This window comes from Meleagris gallopavo, chromosome 3, assembly GCF_000146605.3.
Source record: "Meleagris gallopavo isolate NT-WF06-2002-E0010 breed Aviagen turkey brand Nicholas breeding stock chromosome 3, Turkey_5.1, whole genome shotgun sequence".
Taxonomy (NCBI): Eukaryota; Metazoa; Chordata; class Aves; order Galliformes; family Phasianidae; genus Meleagris; species Meleagris gallopavo.
In genome coordinates this window covers 65,336,982-65,358,257 of record NC_015013.2, presented here as the reverse complement: position 1 = coordinate 65,358,257, position 21,276 = coordinate 65,336,982, and the positions used below count along the sequence as shown (strand labels likewise).

The 21,276-nt window shown below is 37.9% G+C and overlaps 1 protein-coding gene across 1 annotated transcript in view; it reads right to left on the bottom strand.

Annotated features, from left to right (window-relative positions):
- Positions 1-17,417: 17,417 nt before the first annotated feature.
- Positions 17,418-21,276, bottom strand: part of ZC2HC1A (zinc finger C2HC-type containing 1A) — a 33,914-nt gene continuing 30,055 nt past the window's right edge. Inside the window, exons 10-11 of the mRNA XM_031552961.1 lie at positions 19,243-19,350; positions 17,418-18,663 (exon numbers count right to left, since the gene is read on the bottom strand). Of these exons, the coding sequence (XP_031408821.1) occupies positions 18,477-18,663; positions 19,243-19,350 (295 nt within the window). The 3' untranslated portion in view covers positions 17,418-18,476. The remainder of the gene's footprint in view (positions 18,664-19,242; positions 19,351-21,276) is intronic.

Here is a 21,276-nt window from a genome sequence, read left to right as displayed (position 1 = left end):
GTCCTGTATGCATTTTCCTCATTCCCAGGATCAAGTTGCTCACCTGCAGCCTCCAGTTGTCCTGTCAGCCCTTTTGGATGGACCAGGTGTTTTGGTCCTTTCTCTCATTGCCTATTCTTGCGGAGTTCCAATTTCCTGGATGTCACCCAAAGCCGGAAGCCCAGTTGAGGGGACAAACTGAGGAGCAGTGAGACTTACTCCAAAAGACTGCAAAAAACTTGCAGAGAAGGACACACTGCTACCTTATCTCACACTGTGGCCACTAGGATGGATTCCTATCTGGGCAGCCTGAAAATGTGCTTAAACACACAATGACAGATGTTGAGTGCTTGTAAAATTCATTGTATGAAAAATCAGTAATTAAGGTGTACTCGGACATGTACACCTATTTGATCAGGACACTTCCCTGCCTACATATGTGCTAGATGGTTAAAGTCTATGTTGTGGTCAGTGGTGTGACCTCATCAGAGCTTTCAGAGAGGGTTCAACCCAAGCAGATATGACTCAGTTGGCCAGCCTCATAGCTGGAGGATCTCAAACCACACTGGCTAAATCACTTCACTGGGAAGGAGTTTAGACATCCAGACAGTGTTCTAATCTGGAGCAGAATCTTTCCCTCAGGGTACAAGCCATTTGCTTGTATAAACGTCTCCTTTAAACTGTTCTAAGAGATTACAGAATTTATTTGTTAATACAGCACTTACTTAACTAAACATTAATTAATGTTATTGTAATCCAGCCTTTTTTAGATCTATCCTTCGGGTTCTGCCACTACTCCTTGTTCTGTCGCCAGTGAATTCATGTAGCTGTACAATGGGAAATAAAACAACTGAGATCCGCACCAAGTATGAGAACATACTCAGCCATGACATCGAAGAGCTGGTAGGTAATAGCTCTCCCAAAATGTTAACTATTTTTAGATTATGGCAAATAATATTAAAAAAAAACAGATCTCATATTAACAAATTGAAAACAGTGTGTTGTATTGGGACCCTGGCTTTATTCGATACATGAGTTTGTGCCTGCACGCCAAGTAGTTGGTAGACAAACAAACCAGCTGGACCTAAGTAGTATCATGTATTTAAAAAGTATACTTTTCTGAAGCAATTTCATGAATACATTTATATACATATATACATTTATATCTTCTGGTCATTCTACATTCTACAGTCTGCAATTTGCTCTATGAATTTTAGGCTTTTTGACTTTAGTTTTTTGTTGTCCACTGAAGATAAATAACAGAGGCACAAAATTTGAGTAATTGATTTTCAGACTGATTTCTACGTTCTGTTCCAGCCACTGAGCCCATTCAGCCATTTTACAGCTGAAACCCTGCTATTAAACCTTTAGATTTATTTGGATATTTCTGAGTACTGAAACATTTCTTGTGGAGAGTGATTGAAATCTTTCACTCTCCAACTAAGATTTTTTCTTCATTAACCAACTAACAGATGGTATAATTGTTTTAATAGTCCTAGGTATCACTCATATCACTCTCATCATAATCATCTAGGACTACAAGGCACATTCTTTAACACTAGCCAACAAATTAATGTTTCCATACAAATGATTTAAAACACACATATAACAGTAAAAGTTAATTTATATCTTACTGCTAATATATCTTATTCAACCAACAAAGAATCAAGTTTTCTAGATAGCAGCAGATAAAACCTTAAATTTCTCAGTTACAAACAGCAGCCTCTATCATGGCTTTATCAGAGATATTTATTATATCTTTGTAAACAAAGTACTGTAACAGTTTACTGATCCGTGTCCTATACCCACCTTGTGACTTTTTATCGAGAATTATTAACAGATTCATCTGTCAAGAACATTTGCATAGGAGAAAGCACTTTCTACTGTTGAATTTTGTTTTTTATCAGAGAGTGGTGAGGCACTGGCACAGCTGCCCAGAGAAGCTCTGGTGCCCCATTCCTGGAGGCATTAAAGGCCAGATTGGATGGGGCCCTGGGCAGCCTGAGCTGGTGGGAGGCATCCTTGCCCATAGCACAGGGTTGGAGCTGGATGATCTTACAGGTTCCTTCCAACCCAAGCCATTCCATAATTCTATGGTTAGCAGAGGCATTTCTATGAAAATCTGTCAGATCGTCACTAAAGGAAAACTCATCATTCTGTTGCAGTCTTAAATTGAGCTCTATCTGCATGAAATGCAGGTGATATATGATGCTTTTCCGAAGGTTAAATAAGGATTGTATTTCTATTTGTATCAGCTATTGTATTTTTTCACACTTACCATCCACCACGTTTATCATTCAGAGCATTGTATCAGTGGTTCCCAGCCTTTATCTACCAAAGCACATGGAGAGAGAAAGGCACTGCTTTTCTATGTTCTTCATAGATAAATCACACTATCCTCAGTATGGCACCAAAAAATGAGGGGAAAAATATAACCATATTGGAACAAACAAGTAGCTCCTTTAGTTTGTCATTTCATTTCTAAAAATGATGGATGTTTCCTGGATAACAAAAACGAAACCACTCATTGAGCAGTCATAGAGCAGCTGGCCTGTAGGAGTACAACAGGAAGAACGGCGTCTGGGAGCCAGACCTCCCCAGTGTGGGAGAGCCCTGGATGGATCCCAGCTCTGCAGGACTGCAGGGTTCAGGGGAGCCAGAGGGCAGCATGGGCTGTGGGCAATGGTTCATTGTCCACACCAGATCTTCCATGCTCATTTTGAAAGGGGATTTTTTTTTTCTTTTTTTTTTCTTTTCCCCAAATAATAGTATTGCTATCCATGGAGGTTTTGTTTGTTTGTTTGTTTGTTTGTTTAGGAGATTCATGAGAACTGAAATTGTTTTCTATGTAAATAAAAATAAAAATATCTTCAAGAGTTAATAACTGTGAAAGGTGGTGGGAATGGATTGAACTCTGAAGTTCTCCTTAGAATGGGCATGCACAAGCCATTGCAGTAAAGTTGTTTCATTCTCCAGTCCATATTTTCCCTTATTCAAGAGAGATTTATTTATCCTTTCTGTAAAATCAGTGTATGGCCTTCTCACTACAGCTTAATAGCAAATCCTAAGGATATTGCCATTTGGGTAATAGCAGCTGTCCACTAGAAACTGTCCTGCATCTGCATAGCCAAAGTCAGTAACTTTCAGTCCCTCAATCTGACATTAGGAAGTAGTCATGGAGATGACTGGTGGGCTCCATACCAGACCTGGATGAGCATCTGAAATACAGGTATTATACAAAAATCTGCAGAAAAACCCTGAGAATGAGGCTGACTAATGTGTTCCTATGCACATTTCAGTGAAGAGAGCTAATACAAGATTGACATGAACTGTCTTCTTTTTTAAAGCTTTTCTGGTTGCATTAAGTTATCTAGATACAGGCTGAAGAAGAAACAGAAGGATTTTTGTTGTGCTAGACTCAGTTGTCATCTGGATGACAACTATGGAAACAAAAGAGAGGGAAAAAAACATTGATGGAAGACACACAAAGGGAGCAAGTGGTCTGGCTTTGGATACGTTGAGATACATTTTCTCTTAATCCACATGCCAAGTGAATACTTGATGCCTGGGGCTTATATTTATTGAGATAAACATGGACAAATGTGTTTGGTGTCTGTATTATTTCAAAAGTTAAAAGACCGGGTATTCAATAGAATATGAATACGTATTTAAGGATATATATATGAGGATTCAAGAGAAATAGACTTATGTCCAGTTCTGGTTGCTGCATTACAAGAGAGATATGGAGATCCTGGAGAGAGTCCAGTGAGAAGCGATAGACAAAGGACCAGAGCCCTCTCCTGTGAAGGCCTGTTCAGACTGGAGGAGGCTCAAGGGGATCTCATCAATGTCTACAAATACCTGAAGGGAGGGTGCAAGAGGATGAGCCAGGCTGTTTTCAGAGGGGCCTAGGAGCAACAGGCACAGACTGGAACACAGAAGGTTCCTCTGAAGGCAGATGTGCAATATGTAATAAATGTAGCACTTCTTTACTGAGCATCCTCCTTGGAGATTTCAGAAGCTGCCTGGGCTGTTCATGATCACCCTGCTCTGGGTGCCCCTGCTGGAGCAGGGGTCAGGTCAGACAGCTCTGGAGGTCCCTTCTGACCTCAGCCATGCTGTGATTCTGTGCAATTCTGTGAACACCCTTGCAAATGGTAGTTGGATTGAGGTTCTCTTTGTTTGCTCTCCAAGGAAAAGCTCAGAATTGTACATGACAGTGCTACACCTAGGAGATCCTACGGAACAAATTAGTGTTGAGGTCACCAGCTGTTAGTGGGAAGCTTGGCTCACTTGATTAGAAGTACTCTCATGATTCAATATATATTATATTTTACAGGTAAATATATCCACAGAGTATCGTGACAGATGCTGCAGGAATAAAAGACATGAACATAACAAAGCGTTCTTCTGCAATGATACTCAGGTAAAATTTAACTTCTCAGAATTTGCTTCAGAGAATATAAACCGCAGTAAATTCTATGTATAATCCATTACCTAAATAACATATTTTGATAGTGAGTAATCTGGTCTTCTAATAGGCAAATCGTGGTGTTCAGGGATGTTCCTTCTTGGAATGTGGAATAATAGAATCTGTCCAGCAAATAGGTATTCTTTTCAATTGAAATATTAAGCAATATCATATCTCAAATCTTTTCCTACTGCATGAGTTGCTCTAAATTTTAATACAAACCAATACAGAAAACAGGTTATATTTTGTAAACAAAAAGTAAGCAAAAAAATCCCAGTTTCTTGTTTTCATTTTTCTACAGAAATCATATTAGCTAAGCTTTTCACTTCAGACCACAAAGCTTTAAAGTAATAGTTTGGGCAGATCTTGAATGCAGAAAGTAAAATCATTAGCTGTAGATGCAGATTTTATCGTGACTTGATAAAAGGGCTGACTCAAGAAACCAGGCCATTTTTTTCTTGCTCTCTTTACAGGAAATAGGATCACTACAGAGTTTGGCATGTAATATGCTCAAATTCTTTAATAAGCAAAAAATCAACAAAGAATTTAGAAGGAAAGCAGCATTAGTCTCATGTGGGACATTACAGGTTCTACAGTGCAAATGTGGAAGACATAAAAAAGAAAAGGTAAGTGGTAGTGGTGGTCTTCAGCTTATTGGAAGTACATGGCTTATTCTTCAGAGCTCTTCAACACAAACTATCATATCTACCTCTCAAAGGCACATCTATCACACACATCTTACATGCGTGATGAATTTTGCTATGTATAGCACATCTTGTAACAGACATTAAGCCCAGTGCAAAGACTGGTTAAGTCAGGGACCTGGAAGTCTATAGTACCAGCTAGGTACCCTGGTTCAGTAATGAAAGGATTCACTTAATTCTCCAGTAAAATATAAAGGTCACGCTTATGCAAGGAACACCTTTGTGTATGTAAAAACATAGTTGTTAGTTAACATTGAGGTTTTACCCTAAAATTAATGTTTATGTTATTTCAACAAATAATTTGTAGGAGTTTCTCTCTTTTCCATAATCTCTTTGATTATTGATTTTAATTTTAATCACAGCATCTCAAGCTTAACCAGAATAATTAAATATGAAAATATTTGGATTTTGAGTCATTGGCAGAATCAACTCTTTCAGATATGACTCAAATCTGGTGCAGTGATCTATAGACTACAATAGTAAAGAAAAATCATTCTTTTAAGTGTAGCTCATAGTTATCTATGGAGCACAACAGCAGAGGTCAACATCAGAAAGCTTCTATAATAGGCACCAAACTGTGTAATTCTTTATGGTTGTCTTAAATAGCTGGATTGAAGGCTGCATTTAACTCACTCTTTATCTCCCTTAAAATGGAGAAACATAAAATCTTTGCAACCCAACACTAGTTTTACAAAGTAACATTGGTATCTGTATTTGGCTTAGACTTCGGCTCTGATGAATCCCAGTTTAGTCGCAGAAATTGGAGCATCACCTTGCCTTGGGGATGCCCAATTTTATTTAGGGACAAATTACATTAAAGTCATTTGGTAAAACTCTGTGGTAGTCTATAAATGTCTATGGTGTCTTGTAAAAGTTTATATGCAGTGAAGATAAAGCCAGTATCTGTTCAGTGGTTTCCAGTGACAGAATGGGAGGCACAGGCTGGAACACAGGAGGCATCCTCCAAACATTAGGAAGCACTTCTGTGCTGCGCAGGAGATGGAGGACTGGCACAGGTTGCCCAGGGGCTGTGGAGTCTCTTCCTTGCAAAGTTTCAGAAGCTGCCTGGACATGGTCTTGGGCCCTCTGCTCTGAGTGTCTCTGCTGGAGCAGGGAATGGGCCAGATGGACCCAGGGGTCCCTGACAACCTCATCTGTCCTGTGGTTCTGTTAAATCACAGTGTGGACAAGAGCAGTCTCGGTGTCTTTGTGTGAGACCCTAGACATTAGGCCATAGCATCAGCCCTGTGGAACAGGACTGTTTGGTTCTGTCTTCTCAGTGTAGCTTTGGAAGTTTGGCTCGAAGTTTAATTGGCTTTGTTCTTCCAGTCCTTTAAACAATTGAGGGTAATTTTCAAACCAGACAAAGGGTGTAGATGCTCTCGGTTACACATGCTGGTTTCTGTTGTCCTTACTTGCAGAGCATTAATGCTACACGCTCCCAGACCAGTGGGAAGGAGCAGCAATAGGGCTGTGCCAACAGGAAACTGAGGCAGGCTGTGTCCCTAACAGCACATTTTTTGAGGTGCCCAAAACACTGGCTAAATTACCATGTAGAGATATCCTGCAATATTTAGTGAGATGTAATGGAATTTGTTTCAAAAAATGCGTATATAAAAAGAATAAGAACTTTTTAATTAACAATGTGCTGTTTGTCAGGTTTGTGTGCAGGTAAATGCACCTAATAATGAAGACACAGAAGCAGTTGAACAACTGAAAAGAAATGCAACCAAGAATTTTGCGAACTGAAAGAAAATATATCTAGCCTTCGATCCTGCTGGAATAAATTTGAAAAAATAATTTCAAGGTGATTACAAGTGAATCCTGTTCTTTCAAAGTGGCATTACTTGGTACCTTGGCATTTTATATGCATTCTTCAAGTTACTCTGTTTGCTTATATGAACATCTTATGCCGGATTTGGATGGAAAGCTACTGTACTTTGTTCCTAGAGATGGAATAAATAGAAACGGCTAACCAAGCTACTGAAGCCTATGAAGGGGAAATAAGAACCGGTGTTTGAAACAAAGAACTCCAGAGAAGGCTGTGTCCCACCTTCAGGTTCTGGAAAGTAGTCTGCATTTTTTTTTATCTTTTGAGTGACTTTATGATACTTTCATAAGACAGAGATCTACTTAAATGTCTACTGCAATTTATAAAAAAAAATAGAAGCTGCAGGCGCCAAAACCAGCTGTCTTCTATCAGAATGAATGATTTATCAAACAAGCAGCAGCTCTTGAGTCTGTTCTGCTGATGTCATAATGTTTCTAGTGTGAGTATCCAATGGGTTTTCAAGCTGATGTAAGTTTGAAAAATAGGAAAAGTTAACTTTTTCAAAAGCCTTTGAAGGGTGCTGATTTTTGAGAGATGTAGCATGCTTCTGCTGGCTGAGGCAGAGACAAGACAGTGAGGCATATGGTAGAAGAGGAAATGGGATGCCCAAATGTAGGTCTACTCAGCTGACTGCAAACAGCAATAACCTTATGTGTTTGGTTATCCTAGAAATAGTTGACAGAGGACCTAGAATTTCTTACCTTTGGATTGTGATTTCTTATATGCAATTATTTTATATAATGTGTTTAACATGTTAGATGAACGTGACTTAAAATGTGTGAATATTTTCAGAGAATAATATATTGGCATTTAACTAATGAAGTGTTCATATTTAATTTTGGATAAATAGAGGTATTTTTATAGTTGTTTTTAACTCTTTTGCATTTTCTTACTTTGATATAATTCCTTTGGTAATAAAATATTTACCTTCTATGGAATTGGACTGTTAGTTTTTTGGCTGTTACTCCTCTTTTCACTTTTTTCCCCCACTATTAATCACTGAAAGAACAGTTACTTTTGTAACTTCTAACTGCTTGGGAATTCCCATTATAAGATGTCAATTTTTTAAATTGTTTATAACTTGGCAAATCTAAGTAGACACTTCCAGACCAGGTATCCACCATGGACTAAATATTTTGGGGCACCTTCAAATAAGTTTGCTGTTTCCTGAAACAGATCGAATATTTTCTGTGGAACTACACTCTATGCTGAGTAAGGAGCTGGCTGGATGACCATGCCCAGAGAGTGGTGGTAAATGGAGTTAAATCCAGCTGGCACCTGGTCACGAGTGGTGTTTCCCAGGGATCGGTACTGGGGCCTGTCCAGTATCTTTTTGGATGACTTGGATGGTGGGTTTAAGCACACCCTTGGTAAATTTGAAGATGAAAACAAGTTATGAGGAAGAATCTATCTACCTGGGGGTAGGAAGGCCCTACAGAGGTTGGATAGCTGGATTGAGGCCAAAGGGATGAAGTTCAACAAGAACAAGCCCCAGGCAATGCTACAGGTTTGGGGCAGAGTGGTTGGAAGACTGTGTAAAAGAAACAGATCTGGAGGTGTTGGTCATCACTCAGCTAGGTGAACTGCCAGTGTGCCCAGGTAGCCAAGAAAGCCAACAGCATCCTGGCTTGTATCAGAAATAGCATTGCCAACTGGAGCAAGGAAGTGATCTGTACTCTGTACTCCACCCTGGTGAGGCTGCATCTTGAGTAGTGTGTTCAGTTTTGGGCCTCTCTATACAAGGACATTAATATCCTAGAGCATGTTCAGAGAAGGGTAATGAAGCTAGTGTGGGGTCTGAAGCATGAGTCTTAAGACAAGAAGCTGAAGGAACTGGGATCATTTATTCTGGAGAAGAGGAAGCTCAGGTGAGACCTCCATGACTGCCTGAAAGGACATTGTAGTGAGGCGTCAGTTTGTCTCTTCTCCTAGGTAACTAGCGATAGGACAAGAGGGAATGGCCTCAAGTTGTGCCAGATTCAGATTGGGTTCAGGTTGGATGTTAGGAAATTTTTTTTTGCTGAAAGAGTGGTTAGGTGCTGTAAAAGGCTGCCCAGGGAGGTGGTGGAGTCATTGCCCCTGAGATGTTCGAGTAAAATTTAGATGTTGTACTAAGGAACTCTGTTTAGTGGAGAAATTTTGGTGGTAGGTGGACAGTTGGACTGGATGATCTTAGAGGTCTTTTTCAACCATGATGATTCAAAGATTCTATGAAATCTTTGGTATTCCCCAAATGGTGGGATATCTTTCAAACAACTGTGGGGATCTCCTCTGATTGGACTAAGGTCTGTTCTACTGAATCCATGAAACTGAGTGTGCCCTATTTCTAAAGGTGATGGAAGAAGTTAAGGGCAAAGTAAACACACTATGGTGCTTCTCCTTCCTCAACCCCACATCTATTTATGGTTAGGGAACTTCTTGTGTTAGGAATAGCACCATTGTAAAAACTGTGACTGAGGCTTACAACTATTCTCTTCAGTTCTTGATCTAAGGGAGTCAAAGTTGGGGAGAGAGAAGTGCACCCACTAAACAAGAGTGGAAAAAAAAAAATCAAGTGAAAAAACAACTCCAAATCCATAACCCTTCCATTAAACAGGAAAGAGACTTTCTGGTGTTGTACTGAAAAAGAGAGTACCAAAACTACAATTAGACTTCTACTGAAAAAGTCCCACTTGGCAGTGGACTAAATTTCCCTGAAGAATAGCAGCTATTTTTTTGAAACTTGGGAACAGTTGGAAGCCAAGACTTATTTTCTAGAAACCATTATCACTTGGCAAGGAAAAGTCAGTGTGAAATAGAAGAAGAATACACAGATGAAATATTACTATTGAAATCACAGCATTCAGTCATTTTAAATAATTTAAGCAGCATTCCACAAGTCATAGTTTGAGGCCAACCAAACAGTTTTTGGCCTATCTTGGGGAAAGATCGTACTAAGGCCCAGAAAATAATTTTAAATTGTGTGGTTATGAAATTGTGGTTTTCCTGGTTGCTTCTCTTAATAAATATGCTGCTTGCCTAATTCTTACTGCCATGATTCCTGAGTCACTGCTTACGTGCAAAGTGATACTGCTAAGCAGTGACTTGTGCTTCTTGATTTCTTTCTTCTCTGAACCTTCTCCAGCCTTCTCTGAAATTATGAACGTGCTTAAACCAAACTGCTTTGCAGGAAATGGGCTAAAGGAACCTTGCAAAGCATAACCACTACCCCTACCTCCATTCTTTTTTTTTTTTTAAATTAATATATATTTCTGTTTGTTTTGAAATTTAGACATCTTTGCAAGAAATTAATATGATTAGGTCAAAGCCACAATTCAGAAATGCATGGAATTTATGAAAAGGTGGCAAGGGGAGCAAGGGAAGTCAACTTAGATATTTAATTTAGTAAAAATGAAAATAAAAAAAAATAAAATTAGCGCCATTGTTGCAAGGAACCATGTGAATTGAACAGAAAGAGATTAACCCCTTTGAGTAAGATAATGAGGCACATTTAAATAATTTCTAATAGTAAAGAGCCAGTTATGCACTCTTCTGAAAGAATTTCTGGTGTTTAGGAAATCAAATAAAGAAAAGTCACTTGGTTCATATCTCACTTTACACCACTTAACTGCCAAAGTTCCTCAGCGAAATCTCATTCCTGATTTTGTTTTTCTTTAGTTTCCTTCCTCTTTGGAGTTACTATGCATTCTTAGTACTGACAAGATTCTGCAGCTTTTTAGCAAAAGTTTCATCCAGAATGAAGGAAAAAATATGTCTGTTTTCCTCTGAAGAGAGTGTGGGGAAATAAATGAAAGCCATCAGGAGGAACTTTCCCCCAAGAAGAAAGAAAAGAGGAACTGGTCTCTACTCAGCCCTATTTAGTAAAAAAAAAAATCATGAACCCAATCCTTTTTATAATTTCTGGTCACATAATAGAACTTCTCTGGAAGAATATAACTTCTGTTTCATTTTGTCAGCAAAACATGCTTTGACTTTTGACTTTACATGAAGCAGAAAAGATCCAGATCAAGTTTAGTTACAGGTTATATCTTACAGCTTAAAAAAAATAATACTACAGGTATCACAGTGATACACTCTATATCTGTATATTAACTAAGTACCCCAAATGGCTGGGAAAGGCATACAGAATTAAGTTAACAGAATCACAGAATTGTAGGGGTTGGAAGTAACCTCTAGAGATGATTGAGCCCAACCCCCTGGCCTGGCCAAAGCAGGCTGCACAGGTAGGTGTCCAGCCAGGTTTTGAATGTCTCCAGAGAAGGAGAGTTCACAACCTCTCTGGGCAGCCTAGCCTGTGCCAGTGCTCTGCCACTCGTACTGTGAAGAAGTTCTTACACACAGTTGTGTGGAACTTCCTATGCTTCAGTTTGTGGCCATTTCCCCTTGTCTTGTTGCCACACACCACCGATGAGAGTCTGGCCTCATCCCTATGCCTCCCAAAATTCAACTATTTATAGACATTGATCAGATCTTCTCTCAGTCTTCTTTTCTCAAGGCTGAACAGACCCAGGACGCTCCGCCTTTCTTCATAGGGGAGATGCTCCAGGCCCTTTATCATCTTTGTGGCCCTCCGCTGGACTCTCTCCAGGAGATCCCCGTCTTTCTAGTACTGGGGAGCCCAGAACTGGACACAATACTCCATATGAGGCCTCACCAGGGCAGAGTAGAGGGGGAGGATCACCTCCCTTGATCTGCTGGCCACGCTCTTTAATGCACCTCAGGATGCCATTGGCCTTCTTGACCACCAGGACATGCTGGCTCATGGCCAACCTGTTGTCACCAGGACCCCCAGATCCCTCTCTGCAAGGCTCCTCTCCAGCTGGGTCATGACCTGCTTTTACTGGTACACACAGTTATTCCTTCCTAGGTGCAAAACACTACAATTACTTTTGTTAAATCTCATCTGGCTCCTCTCTGCCCAAATCTCCAGCCTGTCCAGTGCCTTGCTCAATGGCAGCATAGTCTTCCGCTGGGTCAGCCATTCCTCCCAGCTTCATATCATCTGGAAACTTGCTGAGGGTGTACACTATCCCCTCCTCAAAGTCACTGATGAAGATGTTGAACAGTATCAGACCCAGCACCAACCCCAGATGAACACCTCTAAATACAGACCTCCAACTGGACTCTGAGCCACTGATAACAACATTCTGAGCTTAGCCAGTCAGCCAGTTCTCACCGCCCACTCACCTATTTTACACTTCCTCAGCTCTGTTATAAGGATGTTGTGGGAGACAGTATCAATGCCTTGCTGAAATCAAGGAGACTATATCCACTGCCCTCCCCACATCCACCCAGCCAGTGGGTGGATCATCATAGAAGCGCTACCAGGTTGGTCAAGCATGACCGCCCCCCGAGTGAACCTGTGCTGACTATTCCTGCTAACCTTCTTCTCTTCCAATTGCCTGGGGATGGCATCCAGAACAAGCTATTCCATCACCTTTCCAAGGATGGAGGTGAGGGTGACTGGCCTGTAGTTTCCTGGATCCTCTTTCTTGCCCTTTCTGAAGACCAGAATGACACTAGCTATCCTCCAATCTTCAGGCAAAGAGGAGTTTGATGAGGCCTTCTACATGCAGCTGAAAGTAGCCTTGTGATGCTAGGTGCTGGTTCTTATGGGGGACTTCAATTATTGAGATATTTGTTGGGTTAGCAACATGGCCAGGCATGCATACTCCAGATGGTTCCTGCAATGTGTAAATTCACATGAGCAAATACTACTAACTTAAGCGTTTGGTATAGATTATTCTTCAAGGCAACAGATGTATACAAATCTTATCTTGCAAGTCAATTCAAAAAAATCTATCCTTCTAGGAAAAGACAGTGGGTGTGTCCTCCCAGTAGGTATGGTTTCCCTGAAATGAAATACGTTACAATACTTTAAATCTGAAATGATATTAGCTATCTTTATGGTATTTTATTTAAGGCAATTTCACATATGATTACCAAAAAAAAAAAAGCATGCATTTCAAGAAGTGTTATTGGTATATTCACTTTATTGTTAACAAGTGGCAAAGTAGCATCAGGGGGTGATTTACATTTATTGATGAAAACAGAACTGAGGGTCTAAAATAATAATAATATATCAAATAAAACACAAACCCAAGCATTCTGCAAAACCAAAAAAAAACCCAACACAAAACACTGGATGATCACAAACAAATATTAAGTATATTGAAGGGCAAGGCAAACATAATAAATGCAGTGCTGACAAAATTAATCACTTTAAATACACGAATGAACATTTAAAAACATGGAACATCAATAAATAAATTTATGAAGATACATATTAAGTATCATATGAAGGATGAACACCAAGAGAGTTAAAGCAGTCATATAAAGTAGGTATTATAACAGCCATGGAATATGTAGCATTTTACAAGAACACACCCAAATCCATCTGCATTTCTGCCAGAAATTCAAATACAAGAACAATGGAAAACAACATTTAGACCTTATGCTCACTGTTCAACAATATTGACCAAGTATTTGATTTGCTGTCTCACAAGTTGGTGTTTGTATTGGAGGAAAACAATTTATAAAAAAAAAACAACAAAAAACAACAGTAATTATTTAAAAGAAAATATAAGTCAGCTGTTTTCTGCCAACACGAAATGGGGCTAAGCAGAATAGGGTGTCCTGGAACAGCATACATTAAAGAAGAAAAAGATAATGAACAAAACAAAATCCACTAATTTGCAAGATTAATCCTTTATATCATGAATGCTTGAAAGACAGCATCAACCAAGTAAATGCTGAATACAGCTAAGTATCTCTTACTGAACATTTCTTTCAGTGATACAACAAAGTAACTCAAAGTTTTACTCAGCAACACAACCATCACAAGTTGGAATGAGCAGTGCTTCTTCAAAGCCAATGAAAATATTTTCACCAGTCACCAAAAACAACTTCAAAGATGGTATTTCCACTGTCTCATACAACCCAAACAATTACTGATAGCTTTGTCAAATTGAAAGAGATGCATTTGCAACAAATGCTCTTACAAAACACACATATTTTAGTGAAGATTTAAGATAACTTATAAAAAGTTTGCTCATTGCACAGATACAAAAGCTACGTGTTGAAAATCAGTACTTCTTGAGAACTTTGTAAGACATTGACAATGCCATTTCATTTTAGACTCTAATTACATAGCCTACATCAGCGTGCCCTGCTAAACGTCTTGTTTGTTAGCATTTCAATTACTGCAATCATACCTTCCCTCACAGACTTGATAAGCATGCATCATGGAACCATTCTCTTCACACACTGCATTTCAGACACTAACTCTTAACTGCAACTGTGAATTAGGACCCAGTCTCACTCAAATGACAGAACTTCCACGATGGGTGAAGTTCAACTCAGTTCTTTAAAGACATTTTGGAGTTATTACCCTGTGTACCTTGCTACCTGCTGCATGGAAGAGCTCAGACACTGCCAGGCACACTGCAGGGAAATGCCTGGCGCCAGGAGCACCATGGAGAGCTCCCTGGCCATGCAATCCTTCAGGTTAAGCTTTTCAAATCCACCTGAGGGAGGCTGCTGGCTGTTAAAATCTCTTTGGCAAGTTCGAAAATTTCTGCCTAGATGTCCATTGTTACTATTTGAAAGGGTGCTAAAGCTTGCTCTGCCTCCTACAGCACAAATTCCTGCAGAGGTGTACGCTGAGGATATAACTATCTATAACTATCTAACCATACATTTAAGTTGCTGTGAGTAGATGTACCTTAGACAGTTTCTTTCAGAACTGGAATCAGTATCATGCGTAAATATAAACTTGTGAAATCATATAAAGGTTAGGCTTTATGCTGTCCTGCTTTCACCTCTGAAGCCAGTATATTTCAAAAATTCCACTGTGCTTGCATCAGTACAGTTTCAGTTCTTGCAGCTCCTTTCTGTTGCACAGACATCCTTTATAAATCAAATCAAGTATTCACAAAACCAAAATGCGAATGTAAACATGCTTAGTCATGACCTCAGCAACAACATTCTTGTCTCTCTACATGGGATTTTACCATTAGCCTTCCTTTATTTCCTTCTTTTCTCATTAGTTGAATTTTATTCATGTCTTAGCAAGCACTTCAGGAACATACAGTGGCAGATGCTAAAAGAAAGTCTGTCATAGGGTCAGACATTGACATAGGGAGCATTAAAATCACATCAATAAATTTCTGTATATAGCAGGTGTACCAATCACCTGTCTGGGGCTTCACAATCCCCCAGTACTGTTCAGTATTGTTTTGTATCAACTCTGCTTCAGTGAAACAATTTTAATCTTGCAAATATAAAGAGTTCTTACACAATATATACGTGCATTCACAAATACACAACTGAAAAGACAGATGAAGTAATTGTATCATCCCAAATTTACACAGTTAATCTAAGGAATTTATGCTTTTAAGTTAAGTATCTGTCAACAAGTCATCCAGAGGATAGCACTAGCTAAGTTTAGCTAAGTGCATCTGGGTGCATAGATCATCTAGATATTTTATGTTTACAATTATAAAAATTTTGATTCTTGATGCATTCAGAAACTCTGCCCTTTCAGAATATGTATTGATGTTTTCTCCTCCCAGGAAGAACAAGACATAAAAGACATAAAAGCAGGGGAAGGAGTAGGGCAAAGAGGGTTTGAACCTAGGTTAAACTGAATTCAGATACTTCTTGGCACATGCAATATACCTGAAGATCAGAGTCTTTACTTATCTCCCTTATAGTTCATTTTTTTTTTCTTCAAATATTATAATCTATTCATTTCCGTATTCAGTTCTGTAGAGCTAATCTATTTGCAAGCATTTAGATGGAGTTACAGTGATCTGTTCTGATCATACATGTAATACTGTCTACTGTCAACAACACCAAAGACTTCAGAAATGTGTCACTCAGTGAAAAAAACCAAACAGCTCATAAAGTAGATATATACTAGGTTTCTGATAGTCTTGCTATACCATAATAAACAGCATAGTCATTTTTACATTTTTCATTGTCTGCTTATCTTTATTGAATATTCAAATATACATTATAAAATGTTACTATTGGTAGACATTTATACTTCAGTAGACATTCTTGTAAGGCCAAATTAAAAGTTCAGGAAATCTTTAAAACTTTTCTTTCAGTTCAGCTTAATTCCCTTTCTAATTCTTAGAAAGCATAAATAAGGTAAACCACGTGTCTCTGACTTTACTGTATGCAGCTTCGGAAGCAGAGTTACACAACTCAAAAAGCAGAAATTATCATTATTTTATGTGAACTGATTTTAAAATTAGGAAATGTACCACTTGCAATTCAAAGGAGAAAAAGTCATAGAAAAAGAGAAAAAGAATAGCTTCACTAGTCCTTGAAAACCTAGAATATATTTATTTCCTTACAAAATTTTCTCCTTGTAGAATGTGTTTTCACTAAGTGGTAAAATGCATATTTCCAGCAGAAACAGGAATTCATCAAGTCAGATAAAGGAATGGATTATTTTATAGATTCACTAACCAATCAAACCTATTTTGGATTTGCACCTTTTCTGATGGACGCTCCTAACCTCCATCAACTGTAGATCTCCAAGGCCCAAGTCCTGGAGAAATTCTCTAAAGCAGACTTATCTGTGCTAAGGATGCAGGATTCCAATTTTTTCTAAGTACAGATATAAATGTGCCAAAATATGGATCCTATGACCTAAACTAACTAGAATACAATTTGGCTAAAACTTGTCAGGTCTCTCATTAATGGTTATCCAACCTACCACACTCTGTAGCCAGCTTATATGAACTATTTACAAGACTACACTAGGTAAAAGAATAATTTCTAGAAATAACTTCTTATACAAAGTGTAAGACAATTTCATATCATTGAAGTAATTCTAAAATACCAATAGTTTCTGGCCTGGAAGATGACTACATCAAGCCTCTTAAATCTCTTATCCTCCAAGAACAGAACTTGATTTGGAGATAAATTTCTTCATTCATGTTTACTCACAATTGGCACCACTGATGTTAATCACAAGTTTTGAAAATGTGTTCAGTGATTAAGTTACTGTAGTGCAACACTGCAGTATATTTTACACAAGCTAAAAAAGAAACTATATAAATTGCTTCTAATAATGTTTGTGAGCTGAAAGTAACCATTTTTGACAAAAAAAAGTGTACTGTGGTAAAGGCACAATTAAGTCCTTCCAGATTGTTCTTCCAATAAGACAGTAGCAGTACTTCAAAATAAAACTAAACAAATCACTACATTCAGACACAAGTGATACAGCTTGTGAATGGTTTTAGTAGATTGCACTGTTTAAAAACATAAACAAAAACCAAAACAACCACCAAAAAACGAACAGCTTATAGGTCCTGACACTTCATGCCAGTGAACTCACATGAAGACTGTTACAAACTTTGTGAGGTTGCTGTTCAGAGCCCATGAATACCAAGAAATGGCAAGGGGAGGGAAAAAACAAACAGAAGAAAATCCACCACTAAAAAACACATGTAGAGCTGTAAACATACAAACTCTGAACCTATTATTTGCACAGGAATAAGTATAAAAAACAGTAACTACTTAATTTCTACTTTTCTAATAGTATACATTTTTATGGAACTCTTTTTGTATTGGATACAATAAGAAGGTTGTTTTTAAAAATAAGTTCAACATTTAGGTACAGTTACAATAGAGTCCCTTGCAGGAGAAAAGGAAAAAGAAAGAGAGGACATTTGCAAGTCATAAGGACAAAAGTAAAGAGCTTTTGCATATGGTTGAGAGCACAGGGAGAGGAAGAAAAGTATTTGAATAAAAGTAACTGATTAAAATATCACATTTGTCCTTATAAATACATAAAATATTAACAAATTCTTATTCAAAAACAGAATGGGCAGAGCAACAACCACAACTTTTGATTTTCTTAGATGTGAATGGAATTTTCAGACTTTTTCCTATTTGAATCATTAAAAAAAATCCTGCAGGTAACTGGAAAGTTCAGTTAGGCTATTACAGTAAAGAGGTTAAAGGGCTCCAGTTTTTTGCACTTGTAACAAGGAATTTATAGGGAGTTACTCGTGTTGTTTTCACTTAAAACATAGATAGCATCTAGTTACTATCATCTAAGAAGGAAATGCCTCCACAGAGAAACTTTTGATGCAGACGTTCTTCATGGCTAGTTCCCTATGGGTGGGTGACTTAAATAAATTCTATAGAATTATATAAGAAAAGTAACACTGAACCACTTCCGCTACTTAAGTTACTTAACACATTTTTACCCTAATTTAAAACATTTCCAACTGAGATTAAAGAGTATTTCCTTGTATGGCACAGTTTTAGGTACCTGCTACTCTTATATACAGTATACATACTTATATATAAATTACTATGTAACCAGCAGATTATAATTTTCTGAGTGCAATGTTTCAACATGTTTGCAGCATGAAGCCTAACTTGAAGGAGTGTTTTAGCTTTCCATGCAGCAGCACATAGCAGATGCTTTCAGGATCTCCCTTTCTCTTTGATTTTAAGAATGCATTCATACAACCATTCTTCGAATTCCACACTCACAGCAGAACTTTGCCCATTCCACTGGATACCTTGTTCCACATTCATGGCAAAATTTAGATAACTGTACAGATGAATTTCCTTCACTGTTCTTTGAACTTCCTCCGTTGACTGAGGATAGGTAGTCAGCAGTGTCATTCCCAGTTTTACCATCAGACCTGAAAAAACAGATATAAAGAACTCCGACTAACTCAGTTCAGTATAACTTGACCCAAAATTATTCAAATCCTTGCAGTGAATTATTGCCATTATCCTCATTTTCATGCTTACCTTGTAAATTTATTGAAATTCCCCTACTTATCTCCAGATACAAGGCAACAAAAAGTGCCAAAATTTTTAGAAGCCGGATCAAGTAAGTTTTTGAGTCACTGTGTTAAACAGACCATTTGGAAACTTAGAAAAATCAGCTTGTCAGAATAAGAAAGGCACTTGTCAAACAAGAAAGTCTAGAAGAATATTTTTTCCCCTTTAACAGGCACACACCAGACAAGTTCTTTACGTACTGCGCGTGTAACTTTCATTTAACTTCTGCTGAGCCACATGTCATTCAAAAGACCATTCACCCAAATGTTCAACTATTCCTAAGAGATTTTTTACATTTCTAATGCTATCTCCTGCACATCTTAGACACCAGATGACAATGCTGATGTACTAGAGTAGGGAAAACATATTCTGCAATGAGTACTCCTCTTAAGTGAAGATTCTATTGCTGACAAAATAACAAAACTAAAAGCTACCTTGAGTAACTGTCTGAATTACTAGTTTTTCTTTTGTTTGATAGAGCACCCGTGCTCATAGTTCTTGCCACACTAGGAGGGGTTGACATCCGTGTTTTTGTCGCACCTCTAAAACAGAAAAAATTATGGATTAATATACACACAAGAATAAATATTTATGTTACATACAAAAATTAGTTCAATAATCCATCCATCCCTTTACTGTATCAATAGCTTATTTCCTTTGAACGCCAGATAAAAAAATCTTTGCTTGCTTTGGACTGCACATAAATTTAATCTTGCACTGCAAGCTAAATAATGGCACAAGTCCTGTCATGCTCACGTATTTCATTTGTTATCATACCAAAATACAAGCAGAACCCACACTACTGATTGTTTAGTATATTCTAAGGTCTTCCCTGACAGACTGTAAGTCACTTTATAGTATTGGCAGGGATTTCAGAGAAATAGAAAGCAGCAGACTGCAGGTCACAATGAACTGGTGGGTCTTGTCAGCATCAGTATATAATTTCTAAACTCCAGTGTGAATCCTAAACACACTGAACATCTCTGTGCTTTCTTTAGCGAGTGGTAAAAACTTCAGAATTCTCTGGAAAAATCTCTGCAGCACAAAGGAAAAAAAAAAGATGGGAATGGGCATCCTTTTTTCATCTGTAATCAAGGACAGAATTTTTCTTCATTGCTCAAGAGACTTATTATTCACCAGGATTTCTTCCTTGCAAGGCTTCAGTGACTATGACATCTTGCGCATGACCGACCAAGTTTTTTGGTTCTCATTCTTGAACACTGATGAATAAATTAAAGTTGGGACAGGCTCATGGATGTGAAGAAATATTAAAACAAGACTTCACATAAAATTTAGTCACCAAGAGCCTGGTCAGTAAGAAAAACCCCAACAATGATTTTTTCCAGACGAGCCTAATCTGCTCTTTTCAGAATTACAGACAACATACTCCTGGGTTAGTTTTTATAGTATAAATGAAGAAAAAACTTCAAATGCTTCACTGACACAAGTATCAGTGTACTAACACTGAATTTCAGGCAACTTTTTCTTCCATATCAATAATAAAAGCTAAGGAGGGCTTTTCAGTTCCTTCTGTTTAAAACCAGTGACTTAAAATAATTCAGTGGAAAAGTGATCAAATGATTAAGCACAAAAATGGAATCCAGGAACAAAATTTAAGATTGAATCAAGTGAAGCTATATTTGGATAGAACATTCAGATTTAACAGGAATGCCTTCTGCATTCAACAGGCATATTGGAACTATCAGAGATTCTGGCTCAATGCCAGCTTTTCTCCTTTTTCCTGTCTGCTCTCTTACTCAACAAAGAGATTCTAAACATGATTTCATTAAAAAAAAAAAAAAGTGTGGATTGAAAAGCACTACATAATTTTATATCAGAATTAAAACCTAAGTTATATCAGTTTTTCAGAAGATACAGATTTTCATGATAAAAGTTTTAACCAATTCAAACTATGCTGTTACAAGTATGCACAGGTTATAAAAACTAGCATGTATTATCTTCTCTATCTCATTTTACATTGGAGACAGACCTTTCCTTAAATGCAAGTAAAATTCAGTAAAGCTCAGTAGTGCAGGAACACATACTGGACTTCCACTCGCTCTGAAAGCTAAAAGAGTGTATTAAGAATAATTCAGATGAAGAAATAGAATTATAAGATCATAGGATCATGGATCAGCAATGATGAAAGAATGAATAGAACTGAGTCCCAATTCCTGTTTAGGCAATGCCAGATAATTTAAACCAAGTTCTTCTACTCTATTAATGAGTCACAATTTTTTTTTTTTTCCCTCAGATTTTCAGCATCTTAAAACCATCATTTGAATGGTGTCCAGTATGGCACACAAGTTATTGATGAAGCCAGGAAAAAAAATACCAAAAAAACCCCAAAGTACTGAAAAACATGGCAAAAAAAAAAATGTTCTTAGACTGATATACTAGCCCTATAAGCAACTGCATTGATTTCTATCTTTTTACAAGTAAATCAACAGCAGAAGTAGCAGGCTGCC